We start from the raw sequence: 14,360 nt of genomic DNA, 5'->3' as shown, positions 1-14,360 counted from the left end.
CCTTATTTGAAAGCCTCAATCTAAATAAACTCATTAAAGAAGACTTTAAGCTAATAAGAGAAATTTAGACATGAACTAAAAAATTATTACCAATTTTGCTAGCTATTACAAGGGAATTATGGTTGGTTATATTAACAGTAATGAACATGAGATCAAAAAGTTCCATCTATATTTATGGGTGTGATGTTGATATTAATAGCTATTGAAGCTGAGTGATGGTACTTAGGGATTTCATTCTCGTCTTCCTATTTATATGTATGTTTGGAATTTTCTATGGCAAAAAGTTTTTTAAAAATAGGGCTGGTGGAGTGTCTCAAGCAGTAGAGTGCTTGTCTAGCAAGCATGAGACCCTGAGTTCAAACCCCAGTACTGCCAAAAAAAAAAAAAAAATTAAAATATTTTATTTTAATTAAAATTTTTAATTAAAAATAATTGGTTCACAACAATAATTCTAGCTACTAGGGAGGCTGAGATCAGGAAGATGTTGGTTCAAGGCCAGCCTGGGAAAAAGTTCACAAGACCCCATTTCAACCAATAAAGGCTGGGCATAGTGGCCCATGTTTGTCATCCCAAGTTATGTGGGAGGCTGAGATCAGGAGGACCATGATTCCAGGCCAGCCTGAGCCAAAAAAAAAAACAAACCCAAAACCCAAGAAAACCTCAAGATCCCAAATTAACAAGACCCTGGTTTTGATCCCTGCTATTGAAAAGAAAGACCCCAAATCAACAGGAGAAAAGAAGCTGGGTATGGTAGTGCACTCTTGCCATCCCATTATCACAGGTATGGCAGGAAGCACAAATATCAGCCTGGGGAAAAAGTGAGATTCCATCTCAAAAATTACCAGAGCAAAAAGGGCGGCAGGTGTGTCTCAAGCAGTAGAGTGCCTCCCTAGAAAGCACAAAACCTTGAATTCAACCCTCAAATATAGCCATAAATAAATAAATAAATAGAATTTATAAATAAATATCAAATCATTGTTTGGTTTTTGGTGTTGGGGCTCAGACCCAGAGCTTCCTATACGTTAAGCAGGCACGCTACCACTAAGCTATATTCACACCACAAATTATCAAGTTTTAAGGCATTTGAGGAATTAAGTCAATAGTCTTTGCTCTCCAAAGAAATCTAGTTCAACAAATTTGTTTAGTTTTTATATATTAAGTTTATAAAAGTATCTTTTAAAAAATGACACATGGGGGGTACAGCAAACACCTATAATCTTAGATAGTTGGGAAGCTGAGACAGAGGATCAGGGGGGCTGGTGGAGTGGCTCAAGTGGTAGAGCGCCTGCCTAGCAAGCATGAAGTCTTGAGATCAAACCCCTATCATTAAAAAAAATAAAAAGAGGATCGTGGTTTGAGGTCAACTTAGGTTCATGAGACCTCAAACAAACAAATAAACAAACAACAACAGAAAAGAGCAAAATGGATGAGAGGGTATGTGCTTTGCAAGCATGAAGCCCTGAGTTCAAACCCTAGTCCCATCAATGGGGGGCAGCGGGGAAAAGGCCACATTTTTAGCACAGAAAGCACAGGCAATAAAATAAATCCAGTAGAATGTGGTTGCGACATAAAAATAGACTTACAGGTACATGAAGGAGCAATTTACTCTACAGGGGAGGGAGAAGGAGGCAAAGAAGTCTTTTTTTTCTTGAGGGTGGGACTGGGGTTTGAACTCAGGGCTTTGCGCTTGCAAAGCAGGCACTCTACTGCCCGAGTCACACCTCCAGTCAGTTTTGCTCTGTTTATTTTGGAGATGGGGGTCTCATGAACTATCTGCTCCAAGCTAGCCTTAAACTGTGGATCCTCCTGATCTCAGCCTCCCAAGTAGCTAGGATTATAGGCGTGAGCTACCAGTGCCTGGCAAGAAGTCTTCTTAAAGAAGATGGTAGGAGCTGGAAGTCTAACTCAGTCAGTAGAGCACCTGACGAGCATGCCCAAGACCCTGAGTTCAAAGTCAGTTCCACAAAAGAAAAGAAAAAAAGAAAAAGAGGAAGAAGAGGAGGAGGAGGAGGGAGGAGATGTGAGAATACAAACAGGAGTAGAATTTGCAAATTATTGTTCTATCTATAAAAGTGTTGAAAAGCATTTCACATCAAAGTTGAGGGAAGACATGGATTAAGTATGAATTTTTATGATTAAATATGAGTATGAATTTTTTCTGAGGGAAAATTACCAAACTGTTAATGATCCCTACTCAGTGGTAGGGATCAAGGATAAATTTTAGTTTGTATTTATGCTCCTCTGTATTTGCCAAGTTTAAAAAACATTGTCACCCTAAGGTGTAGCTCAGTGATAAAGAGCTTTCCTAGGATGTCCAAGGTACTGAGCATGGCCAAAAGAAAAAAAAAAATGTGTATTTGTAAAATGAATTTCCAATTGTCTTAATATCTCAATATCTCTCTATAAAATACCCAACTCAACAGAATTAAATTTACATTTCTCTAAGGACTCAATAAAAACATTTTTCTTTTAAATTTTTATATGTAAAAACGTCAAACTTTCACTCACTAAAATATTTTAATTCAAGAGATAATAAATGATGGGAAAGTAGTGAGCATGTAAATGATCTGAATCCCTTGCATAGTATCTGAAAGAAAGGAACATGTGATTAAAAATTACATAGATCAATGTTTATCAATATTTTACTCAGTATTGATTTAATTTTGTTTGCTGGTAAGTTTTGTCAGGTAAAAATCTGAAGACATTTTTCTTTTTCTTCTTCTTCTTTTTTTTTTTTTGAAGTACTAGAGTTTAACGGGAACTTGAGCATGCTAGAATTTTTCAATTAAATAAAACTCCAAGCTGGATATGGTGGCACACTCCTGTGGTAACAGCACTCAAGAGTGGATGCCAGAGGAGACACATGAGTTTGAAGCCAGTCTGGGCTATAGTGAATTCTAGGTCAATCTTGGCTACCTAGTGAGACCCTATCTCAAAAACAAAGACATAACAAAAAACTAAGATTTGTAGACTAAGAATGAACCTCAGTGACAAAGCACTTGCCTAGCATGCAAGAGTCCCTAGTTTGATCCCTAGTACCACAAAAACCAACCTCAACCTCCCCCCCAACCACCTCAACAAGAACAAGCAGGTTTGTGATACGTTATATAAACCCTTAACTTTTCTTTTGTGAGATGAGGTCTTGATGAATTGCTCGGACTAGCCTCAAACTCATAATCCTTAATCCTCTCACTTCAGCCTCCCAAGTAGCTGGGACTACAGTCACACATCACCTGTTCTACCCTTAAGTTTCTTTAAAACATGTTATTTACTTTTTTTTTTTTTTTTTTGGCAGCACTGGGGTTTGAACTCAGGGCCTCACACTTGCTAGGCAGGCACTCTTGCACTTGAGCCACTCCACCCGCCCCAGAACATGTTATTTATTACTGAAGTTCAGAAATGTACTTTCACTGAGCAGGTAAAAGTTACACTTTTGAGAGGCTTTCCAAATTTGTCTTGTTTGAAATCAAATGTGATCTTTTTTGTGTGGATACTTGCATTTCCACAAAGAAAGGTCTTACAAGGTACTCCAACTGTTAATTCCTTACTTAAGTATTACCAACCAAGATGTTGACATTAAGTGAAATATTAAGAGAAAATTAAGTGAAATGATTGAGGAAAAAAAAGAGCCCATGCATGTGCCTTTTATTCCTGTGTAAAATTCACACAGAATTTAACATTTATAGCCATGTTGTTATCTAGTGGAAGTTAATGTAAATGGAAGATGAGAAAAGTTGAAATGAGACTTCACATACATGTGAAGCTCACTTTGTTGGTGTCTCAACCTAAAGGAACAATTTTTGGTTTACTTGAAGGTTTAAAGCAATACTCAGAATTATTACATTTACTGACATTCATTCCAGCTCTACTATTTATTTTCAGATAACTTTGCAATCTTTACAAAGTAAGCACAAAGTACAGAAAATATAGTTGTTATGATTTCTTAGTTTCTTTTTTCCTTTTGGTGCTGGGAATTGAACCCAGGACCTTACACATACTAAGTATGTGCTCTATCACTGAGAGATTCCCTTTCAAAGTTTATGAAAGAAAAGGTCTATCTTCTTGGTGACTGTCAGCTGACCTCAGATTACCTTGTAGTCATGTACTTCATTGGAAATGTAAACATTCCTACAAGCCAAGTAACATCTGAAAACTCTATCATGCTATTGTTCTTTTAAATACTAAGTAACCTTATTTCCATTATTAAAGTAATATAAACCACATTAAAAAAAATCAGAAAAACAACTGGAGGCGTGGCTCAAATGCTAGAGAGCGTGCCTGGCAAGCATGAGGCCCTGAGTTCAAAAGATTTTATTAATGACTTGGCCATATTTACTTAATTATACTTCCATTTTCAATTTGGATTTTTATTTGATTTCATTTTTATTTTTGGTGGCATTAAGATTTGTATGTAGGGTGCTCTACACTTAAGCCATATCTCCAGCCCTTATACTTCCATTTTAGATGGTTATTTTAAGCTACTATAGAATGTTATAATTAATATTTTTATGCATATTGTTTTCCCTATATTTTGGATTTCTTTTCCTTAGAATAAGGTCTCAAAGTTCTAGATACTTAACATTTCAGAGGATCAATATATACCTCTACAAGCTTTCCAAGATGCACCAGCCATCTCCACCTCTACCTCTATCCAGTATAAGAATGCCACTGCATCTTTATCAGTAGGAAGTGGTTTTTCCTCCCACACTTTACTAAGCTTTGTATATAACATGTAGGCTTTGTTTCATACATTGAAATAAGAATATACCTAAGGTGTTAACGGGCACTGCTTAACTCTGAACACTAGGTGGAGCTAAAACCACAACCATACTTTCATATAGCACCCAAATTTCTCTCACAAACCTATTCCTGAAAAGCTATAAGCAGTTTTCCTTTTAGTGATCATTTTGAAGCCTAAGAGAAAATTTTACATTGAATTTTAAGTATGGAAGTTTGAGTCAGGCAGATTTAAGAAACCTATACAAGAGACAAACAAGATTTTTCAATATTCTTACGTTTCTAGGGTCTTGACTTACTAGGCAGGTGTTCTACCACTTGAGTCACACACCCAGCCCATTTGCTTTAGTTGTGTTTCAGGCAGGGTTTTCTGCTTGGTCTGGCCTGGCCTATGATTCTGTAGCTTTCTTTCATGACAACTGTGTCCCACCACACCCAGCTTGTTGGTTGAAATGGGATCTTACTAACTTTTTCCCCAGAGTGACCTGGAACTGCAACCTTCCCAATCTCTGCCTTTGAGTAGGTGGGATTATAGACATGAGCCATTATGCCTGGTCTATTTTTTTTTTTTTTTTTGAGACAGGGTCTTGCTATGGCCCAGACTGGCCTAAAACTTGTGATCCTTCTGACTCTCTCTCCAAAGTGTTGGGATTATAGGCACGCACCACCATGCTCAGCTCTGTCTTTCCTATCTTGAATGTGAAATAATTGAGATAATTTTTAGAAGCAAGTACCTCTAAAACAAGCCAGTAATAAAGATGGCGATACCAAAGAAATAATAACATCCTTGTTATTATTAGAAACACAATTCTACTATTAGAAACACATTTTTTTTTTCCAAATTTAAGAAGTAAATTTAAAAGATGATGGGAAGAAAGAGTAACATCTTATTTAGGTTTTTGGTTTTTTTTAAAAGATACATTTGAGGGAGTGGTGTAACTCAGTAGTAGAGCACAGTGTCTTACATATGTGGGGCTCTAGGTTCAATCCCCACCACCACAAGAAAAGATATATTTAATAAGATATTCTATGTTTATCACAACAACAATAGGAAATAGAAAACTCTATAGGCCCATGGTCCAGAAACAATGACAACTTTAGAAAGGTCAATAAGCAAGTACTAATAATGCCCAAAGGACCTGATACTATACCAGCTGCTAGTAGATGATGAACAGAGCTCTGAATACTGGATATAACTGATATTTTACCATTTCTCACAATAAATGCCTTCCCTTCTCTTTACCTCTCGAAATTTTTGGTCTACCACACTTTTGCCAAAATATACACACAACAAACAATCTCTGTCTCTCTAGGACCCTAAGAATGGAAGTTAAATTGGGGATTCTAGTTCTATTCTAAGATATCTGATGAAAACAAAGTCAGAAAAAATAAAGATGTAGCTAGAAGGAACATTTTTCAGCCTGACTTTTCACCGTATGGAACTGGCTTTACCTTCTGTCTCTTAGTAATCTTCCACCAATCTGTATAGTTCCAGGCTGAGGATGTATGAGTAAAATATATATTCCTGATCCTTAGTCCCTGCCTCTCTCAGGCAATTACTGCAGTTGCTTTTCGTCACTATTCATATCTTTCTCCAACCTTCTTAGGCAGAGCTAGGTACAAAAAAGAAGTGAGGAACATGGAGCCAGAGGTGCTACTCTCAGAATTCAACTAACTGTCTTCATATAACCTCTAGTAATTAATTACATTCCCTTGATTTTAGAACTCATTAGTAATAGGTTCATAATTGAATCAACAATTTTAAAGGAAAGAAATCTTAGTGTAACCTGTCAATATAAAAATATACTTATAAAATGCTTTTGATAAAAACAAATACTAGAACAATTATCTTCCTTCTATTATTTATACCTTTTGTTCTAAGAGCGCCCTGCGGAGGGAGACCCTCTGTTCAAGCTCCCGTAGCTCTCGATCATGTTGTGCCTCAGCTTGCATTTTGATTTTGCTCTGGTACGCATTCAACAGCTCCAGTTCCTGCTGCAGCTGCATCTTCAAAACCTGGCACTCTGCTTCCTGTGCTTCATCCAAACGCAGCTGAGAGAAAGAGAAAGAAAACAGATACGTCCTACTATGAGCCATCCACTCATGACCTATGGGAAGGAGGAGGAGAGACAAAGACAGACTACTTTTTTTGTAAGATACACAATTATTCTTTCTAGCATGCTGGAGTAAACATCTCTGAAAAAGAAACGTTCAATAACCAATGGATAGCATTATGAAGATAAAGCTATCACAAGCTGTTTGGAGGATCCTTGAATAACTCCATTTTTCTTAAGAAAAACTAGACTCTAATTAGGTGATATAAAGCTCTCAATCTCTTCCTCCCTAGTAGAAATGACTACAGGACAGAGACCAACAAACTACAGCATATAGATCAAACCGGAGCGGCCACTTGTTTTGTTTTGTTCAATCTATTAGTCAAGAATGGTTTTTACCTTCTGAAATGGCTACATATTAAATGGCTAGATAAGTACCCAGTAATATCCTCAATTTTGCCTTGTGGCCTAAAAACCCTAAAATAGTTATCTGGCTCTTTAAGAAAAACCTTGCAAAATACTTCATATTTGCACTCAAATGTGATCATTTGGTCATGTGGATTCCAAATATGGTACTACTTTTTGCCTACTGTTTGTTTACCTGTTCACCAAAGCTCCTGTTTTTTGTGTGTTTTTTTTGGATAGTACTGGAACTTGAACTCAGCCTTGTGCTTGTTAGGCATGTGTACTACCACTTGAGCCATGAGTTCAGCCCTATTCTGATCTTGAGAAATTGTTGGGATTTGTGCCTATAAGGAGTCAACATAGAACTTTTTGATTAAATGTATCAGTGAAATCTGATATGCATTATGACATTTCTAAGCAATGTTGAGAGCAGGAAGAATGCGGATTATCACTACTATTTCCTTAGCTACAAAAAATTATCATTCTAACTAATATTTTAATTGCTGTGATTTCATTTGGATGGTGAAATGAAAAGGGCCCTAAATCTGTGCTGCTTAAACAAAGCAAACTCACGGCCTGTGTGGAGAGCATTTCATTAATGCTGTGATCATACTGCTCAGCCAAGATGGCTAACTTCCGGGTCTGCTCCTCCTTGAGCCTTTTCAGAACAGCTTTGTGCTCACTCTTTGGTGTAGTCTCCAACAGGTGATTTCTTAATGCTTTGTACTGTCTGGTTTGGATTTTGCAGGTATCCTGAAACTGCTTTTTTATTTGTAGTTCCTTAGACTGGGAAGAAAAAATAGATGTACATAAGTTTTAACATACAGCATTTGACATACCTTCCACTTACTTATATATAAGTAAAACTAGTGAGAAAAAGGGGGGAATCAAAAGATCAGATGGTAAGGTTACAGGTATTTTTGTATTTGGCTATTGGATGGGGCATAGATTTTGTGCTTTCACAACAAAAAACTCCAATTTATCAGAGGACTTCATACAATACTTGTTATTTCACTAGTAAATTTAATGATGAGTAAATATTATAATTAGCTTTGATAACTGTGTATTGAGAGAAAGTTCAATTTCGTGTCATGAATTAAAATGTAGTGGGTAGATGTAAGAACACTTTATTGGCAAGACAAAATTGTATCAGATAGCTGAGGTTTAAAAATAAAGCATATTTACTTTGTTCTTTAAAAAAATTAAGAATTTTTTTTGGCAGTACTGGGATTTGAACTCAGAGTCCTGAACTTGCTTCCTAAGTGCTTTACCATTTAAGCCATTCTACCACAGACCCTACTTTTTATGGATCTCTATACCAAACTTGAGGTTAGCTTGGAAAGTCTGTAATAGTAAATGATTGTTGTTAAACAACTGTTTTTTCCTTAAGAGAATTAACTAGGTAGCCGGACACCGGTGGCTCATGCCTATAATCCTAGCTACTCAAGAGGCAGAGATTAAGAAGGATCCAGGTTTGAAGCCAGCCCGGGCAAATAGTTAGGAGACCCTATATCAAAAATGCCCAACACAAAATAGGGTTGTCAGAGCACCTGCTTAGCAAGTGTGAGGCCCTGAGTTCAAATCTCAATATCACCAAGGGGGGGGAAAAAAAGAGAATAAAAACTAGGTAGAAACATACTTTGAAATGGTTTGTTTCTCCCCTCCCCAATATTGGGGACTGAACCCAGGGTGTCCCACTCTACTACTGAGAAATTTCTCAACCCTTTAAAAATTTTTTTTGAGACACAGTCTTGCGAAATTGCTCAGGTTAACCTCAAATTCACTATGTAGTCCAAGTTAGAACTTATGATCCTCTCCCTTAACCTCCTAGGTGCGAGGGTTACAGAACACTCCACCATACCCAGCAGCAATAATTTACTCTTTAACAGCACAAGAAAAACTTCGAAGTCAGTTAATTAATATTCCGAATTTCAAACAAAAGCTATGGGGCAAGGGAGGGGAAACCCTCCTTGGAGTAATAACAGACATGAACAATATAAGCATATCTGAGACAATAATTTGAGCTTAGAGACAGAAGACATCTGCCTTCAGCTTTTGGTTATAAAAAAGTTTTATTTTTTGTTATAAAAAAGTTTTAATGAAATATACTTCTATAAGGTATATTGGGTGCGCCTACTACACTAAAGCAGAACCTATAGTTGAAATAATAATTATTGTTATAATTATTTTTGCAGTACTAGGGTTTGAACTCAGGGCCTTCACCTTGAGCCACTCCACCAGCCCTTTTGGTGAAGGTTTCTTTTTGAGATAGGGTCTCATGAACTATTTGCCTGGGCTAGCTTCGAACCTCAATCCTTTTAATCTCTGTCTCTTGAGTAGCTAGGATTATAGGTGTGAACCACGGGTGCCAGCAAAATTATTTTTACCTTAATATAAATAATGATATAACTAATTAGTTGATTCAGTGTGCTTGCAACAAATGTATATATAAATGCAAATTTATACATTTGTCTAGGAAGAAAAATCTCTCTACTTCTGTACTACTACCTTAATATAAATATTTCTATATTTTTCACCAACTGAGACAGCAGGTCCTGGTCATATGCCTTTATTATGTGATGGGTAAAGAAATGATGAGCTAGAAATGGCTCTTGGTTCAGCTATGCTTAGTAGCACTGCTCTCAAATATTGTCCTTGGTTAGCAAAGTTCTTCCAAGTGCTTCTAGAGAAATTTAGGCATTCTCTTCTGTCTCTGTATACAGCCTCCATTTCTTTAAAGAGCTTTAATGTTCTGCCTTGCCAAGAAAATTGTAATCATTCCCTATCACTGCCTGATGAGAAGTAAGAGTTCCTTCAAATTTTTTTCTTCATTGCTAGTAAAATTAATACTTATACCAAGAATAAACTACCTCCCTCAATGTTTGACTCAAGAGAAAACAAGATGAACATTAAGTTATAGTTAATTCTACTCATAAAATGATGACAAAAAGCTTCATCTGGATAACAGCTGAAGAAACAGCAGAGTAGGCTGTTGAGCTGTGCACCACCATGCCAAACTCCAATGTAAAGTCTTACAGAAGGTTGGAAGAGGACAAAGGGGATGACTCGGTGCTAAAACATAGTGTTTTGTTCAAACTGACCAAGTAAATAGATAAATGTAAATAAGAGAAAAATGGGCTTTTTTTCCTTTGCAAAGGAAAACATTGAGCTCATTTGTCATCAGAAAGAGGTATTCTACTTAAAGTCTGAGCACAGCTGTGAAACATTTTCTCCTTGCTTTTTATGTAATACCTAAGAAATCAGATTACTTTTTATAAGCTTTTAAGCTGAAAAGGTTCCAATAAGGAAACAGAAAGAAAGGGTTAAAACCAAACAATTACTTAGAGAAATGTACCTACATCAGATTTATGGCTATGACTAAAGAAAACAGTAAGTTTGGTTTACTTTTGGGTGCTACTGGCTTTAAAACCATAGTTAATTTCACAGTTTATTTTTTAATCTTTGGCAGGAGATTATTTAAGCTGGAGGCGAATGATTATACATTTCTCTATTTTTCAAACAAAAGAAATCTGAAAAGTCATTATGAATTCTAATTTTCCTGAGCACTGTCTAAGGAAGGTTAGGGTTGGTAGAGAACCTTTAAACAGCTAATTTGAAGGATCCAGCAAAGTGAAACTTTACTCAGGTTCACATGAGGAAGATATAAAGCATCTTAACTCTGCTACCTGAATTGTTCCAGATAGTGTGTTTGAATGGAGTTATGTGGGCATTGGGAATACCAAAAAGGATGCTGTGAATTTTTTTTTTTTTTTTTTTGGATACAGATTACCTTTGTGAATGAAGTTCCCTTTATTCCAAGACAGTTATTCAGGGTAAAATCAAGAATAGTTGTTTTGGTTTTGTTTTCCTGTGGTGTTGGAAAGCAAACCCACAGACTTGCAACCTGTTAGGCAAGTGTTCTACCACTGAACAACACTCCTAGCCCGAAGAATAGTTCTCAATCTTAAATAGTTTAAAAAGGACTGAGGGATGGGGACACCAGGAAGGAAATGAAGTCTTTTTTTGTTTTGTTTTGCTTTTTGAGACAGGGTCTCAGTATGTAGTCGAAGGCTGACAAGCTGGTCTTATACTCAAGATTCACACGCCTCATCCTTCTGAGTGCTGGGATTGTGAATCTTCACTACTAAACCTGGTGGGAAAGGACCTGGGCATTCTGGACATAAAACATTTTTTTTAATTTCAGACATGCACAGATCAACTAGGTGCTAACACCGATGACAGCCTATATAGTGGGTGCCTTTTGTTTTTGTTAATTAGGATTCATTTGATTCAACTCCTTCAATATTCATTACAATTCATAAAATTTCAAAATTTATTATAATTGTTAACTCTTATAAATTTGGTGAAGGGAGACAGGCCAGGTGGCTGAACCAACAAAGGAAGAGAAAGAAACCTTTTACTTTTTTTTTTTTTTTAGAGATTACATAATTATTTAAAAAAAATTAGCATACATTAGTGTAGTAAAGAGGGTTTTGTTGTTATAATTCCCATAGAGGAGTGCAGTGTATTTTGAACAAGTTCACCCTTCTATTAACCTTTTACTTTTGTATTTTTAAATTTTGTACAAATCACATTTAGAGTAAATTTAAGATTCCAAAATAGCATTACTTAGAACAAAGAGATGCAAATAGGTTAGCATGCTGACATGTAGACTATAACAGCACCAGACACTGGGACATCTAAAAAAGTATCTTGCTTTTTTATTACTGCTATTTTCCACATTTAAAAGTTTTAGCCATTTTTGGAACTTGTTAAGAAATATACAAGCAAAAGATTGCAGCAATAGGTAGTCCACACAGAAATCAACCAAAGAGGCTAAAAGTGAAAAAGAAAAAAGTTAACTTAATTTTTCAATGTACATTTGTCTTAGACATTTCCTGCTTATATGGATGGATGCCTTTTACTTCTTTTCCCCTTGTCTTACACTAGAAGCTTACACTAAAGGTACCTTCAAACTCTTAGGCTGCTGTCGAACTTCCATGACATGTTTTCGCCTTAGTTCTCGTTCCCTTCGCTTATTATATTCCAGCTGGTTAGTGAGCTCAGTTTGATGCTGCAATCTGATCAACTCACAGCGCATCTTCTGAATTGTGTTGAGGTGACGGAACTCCAGTTCTTGCATGGATTCATGCTGTCGCAATAGCATGGCATGCTCTAAGTCCTTCTGAGTCTGTCTTTTGTTTAATTCCTAATCCATAATTCAAAAGACAAAGGTAAAGTTCATTGTTATACAGTGCCAGAAAAAATATACTAAGGAAAAAAAAAACAAAACAGGAACTAGATAAAATTAACCCTCTGCTTCATTTATGGCTGCATAGTAAGTATTAGTGTTTTACGACTTTTTTTTCCACAGTGCAGGAAATCAAACTTGGCCTAGCATATGCAAAGCATGTGCTCTTACCACGACCTACATGCCAGTCCTATTTCATAGATTTGATGTATTGAAGAAATAAGTTCATAAAAAACATTTGTAATGAGGGAGTCAGACAACCAATTCCACACAAAAGGGGCAGGTCTGTATATGTGAATGACAGAGAAATATAAAGAAGAGCACTCAGAGAACAGAGAAGGATTGGTGGTCAGGGAAGGTATTTCTAGAGTGCCATCATTTCATCATAGACATAAAGGAGAAAGCAAGCACTGTGAGTATCTGGGGAGAGTGACTCAGGCAAAGGGAAATACAAGGACAAAAGGCCTGAGAATGGGATGTGATTGGCCTGTGTTCAAAAAAGATTCATTGAACTGGAAGTATGGCTCAAACAGTAGAGTGCTTGTTCTGTAAGCACAAAGCCCTGAGTTCAAACCCCAGTCCCACCAAACAAATGATTTATTAATAAAGAATTTTAAATTTTGCATCATCTAAACATACCTCCCTGACAAGGTCCTGCTCCAAATTATGACGCCCAAGCAACATTCTTCTCTTGAAGCGACGGCATTCCAGTTCTAGGTATTGTCTCTGACGTCTAAGAAGGTTAGCTTCTTCTTCTGCTTGGAAATGTTGTATATTCTCTTTCTGCTTTGAAAGCCACTCCTGTTTTTCTTTTTTAGGGGTGCTCTGGTTTTCATTCAGTTCCTGGCAACATAATAAACAACTCAGTTCAAAATATGTAAAAGTTAACTATATGAATGTATCATTTGGTACATGGCAAATTTACCTTAAAAAACCTACAAACCAGGCTGGTCTGGAACTTTCACTCCTCCTGCCTCAGACTCCTGAGTGCTGGGATTATGAGTGTGCACCACCAAGCCAGACTACAGGTGTGTGTGTGTGTTTATTTATTTATTTAATTTGTGGAGCCAGCGATCAAATCTAGGGCCTCATCTATGCTAGGCAAACACTCTATCACTGAGCTACATTCCCAGCCCAATATGTACTTAACTGTATTTTTTCTCTTAATGCTCATGCAGGGTAATGACCTGGTGAAGGCCAGGGCTGGCCTTGAACCATGATCCTCCTGATCTCAGCCTCCCAAGTAGCTAGCATAACAAGCATAAGCCACCGGTACTGTTTTTTGTTGTTGTTTTGTTTTAAATATGTGTTTATTTTGGTGGTACTGGGGTTTGAACTCAGGGCCTTGAGCTTGCTAGGCAAGTACTCTACCACTTAAGCCATGCCCCCAGTCAGCTTCAGCATTCTTGCTGCTAAGTTTATGGCAAAATTATGGATAGACTCAATGTAAAAGAACTGAAAATTAAATAGAAAATCAACAAAAACATGGGAAAATAGATATCTACTTTATGAACAGTATTTAATTTTCTGCATTAATAATTACTAAGCAAATCAAAACAAATGTTTCCATACTTTGTTATATTTCCATACATTATTACATTTAAGTTAATTAGTTAATTAACTTTGTGGCAGTACTAGGGGTTGAACTCAGGGCCTTCTGCTTGTTGGGCAGGCACTCTACCACTAGAGCAACTCCATTGTCTCATTTTATGCCCAGGCCATCCTGGATCTTGATTCTCCTACTTGTGCTTCCCCACATAGCTGGGACGATAGGTGTGATAGGTGTAAACCACCAAGTATAGCTATTGGTTTTAAGATGCAGGGCGGGGGGGGGGGGGTCTCTCTCAATTTTTTGCCCAGGTTGGCCTTGAACTGCTATCACCCTGATTGCTATCTACCAAGCAGCTAGGATT

The 14,360-nt window shown here is 36.9% G+C and overlaps 1 protein-coding gene across 4 annotated transcripts in view; it reads right to left on the bottom strand.

Moving 5' to 3' along the window:
• Positions 1–14,360, bottom strand: part of Taok1 (TAO kinase 1) — a 112,893-nt gene that overhangs the window by 10,806 nt on the left and 87,727 nt on the right. For all 4 annotated transcript variants that reach the window (XM_074046510.1, XM_074046511.1, XM_020159792.2 and 1 more), the window contains 4 exons: positions 13,087–13,290; positions 12,166–12,405; positions 7,770–7,982; positions 6,607–6,789 (listed from right to left, as the gene is read on the bottom strand). In XM_074046510.1, the coding sequence (XP_073902611.1) occupies positions 6,607–6,789; positions 7,770–7,982; positions 12,166–12,405; positions 13,087–13,290 (840 nt within the window). The remainder of the gene's footprint in view (positions 1–6,606; positions 6,790–7,769; positions 7,983–12,165; positions 12,406–13,086; positions 13,291–14,360) is intronic.

The sequence above is a fragment of the Castor canadensis genome, chromosome 11 (assembly GCF_047511655.1).
Source record: "Castor canadensis chromosome 11, mCasCan1.hap1v2, whole genome shotgun sequence".
NCBI classification, from domain to species: domain Eukaryota; kingdom Metazoa; phylum Chordata; class Mammalia; order Rodentia; family Castoridae; genus Castor; species Castor canadensis.
Note: the sequence above shows the minus strand (reverse complement) of the source record. Positions and strands in the feature narration are given on the sequence as shown.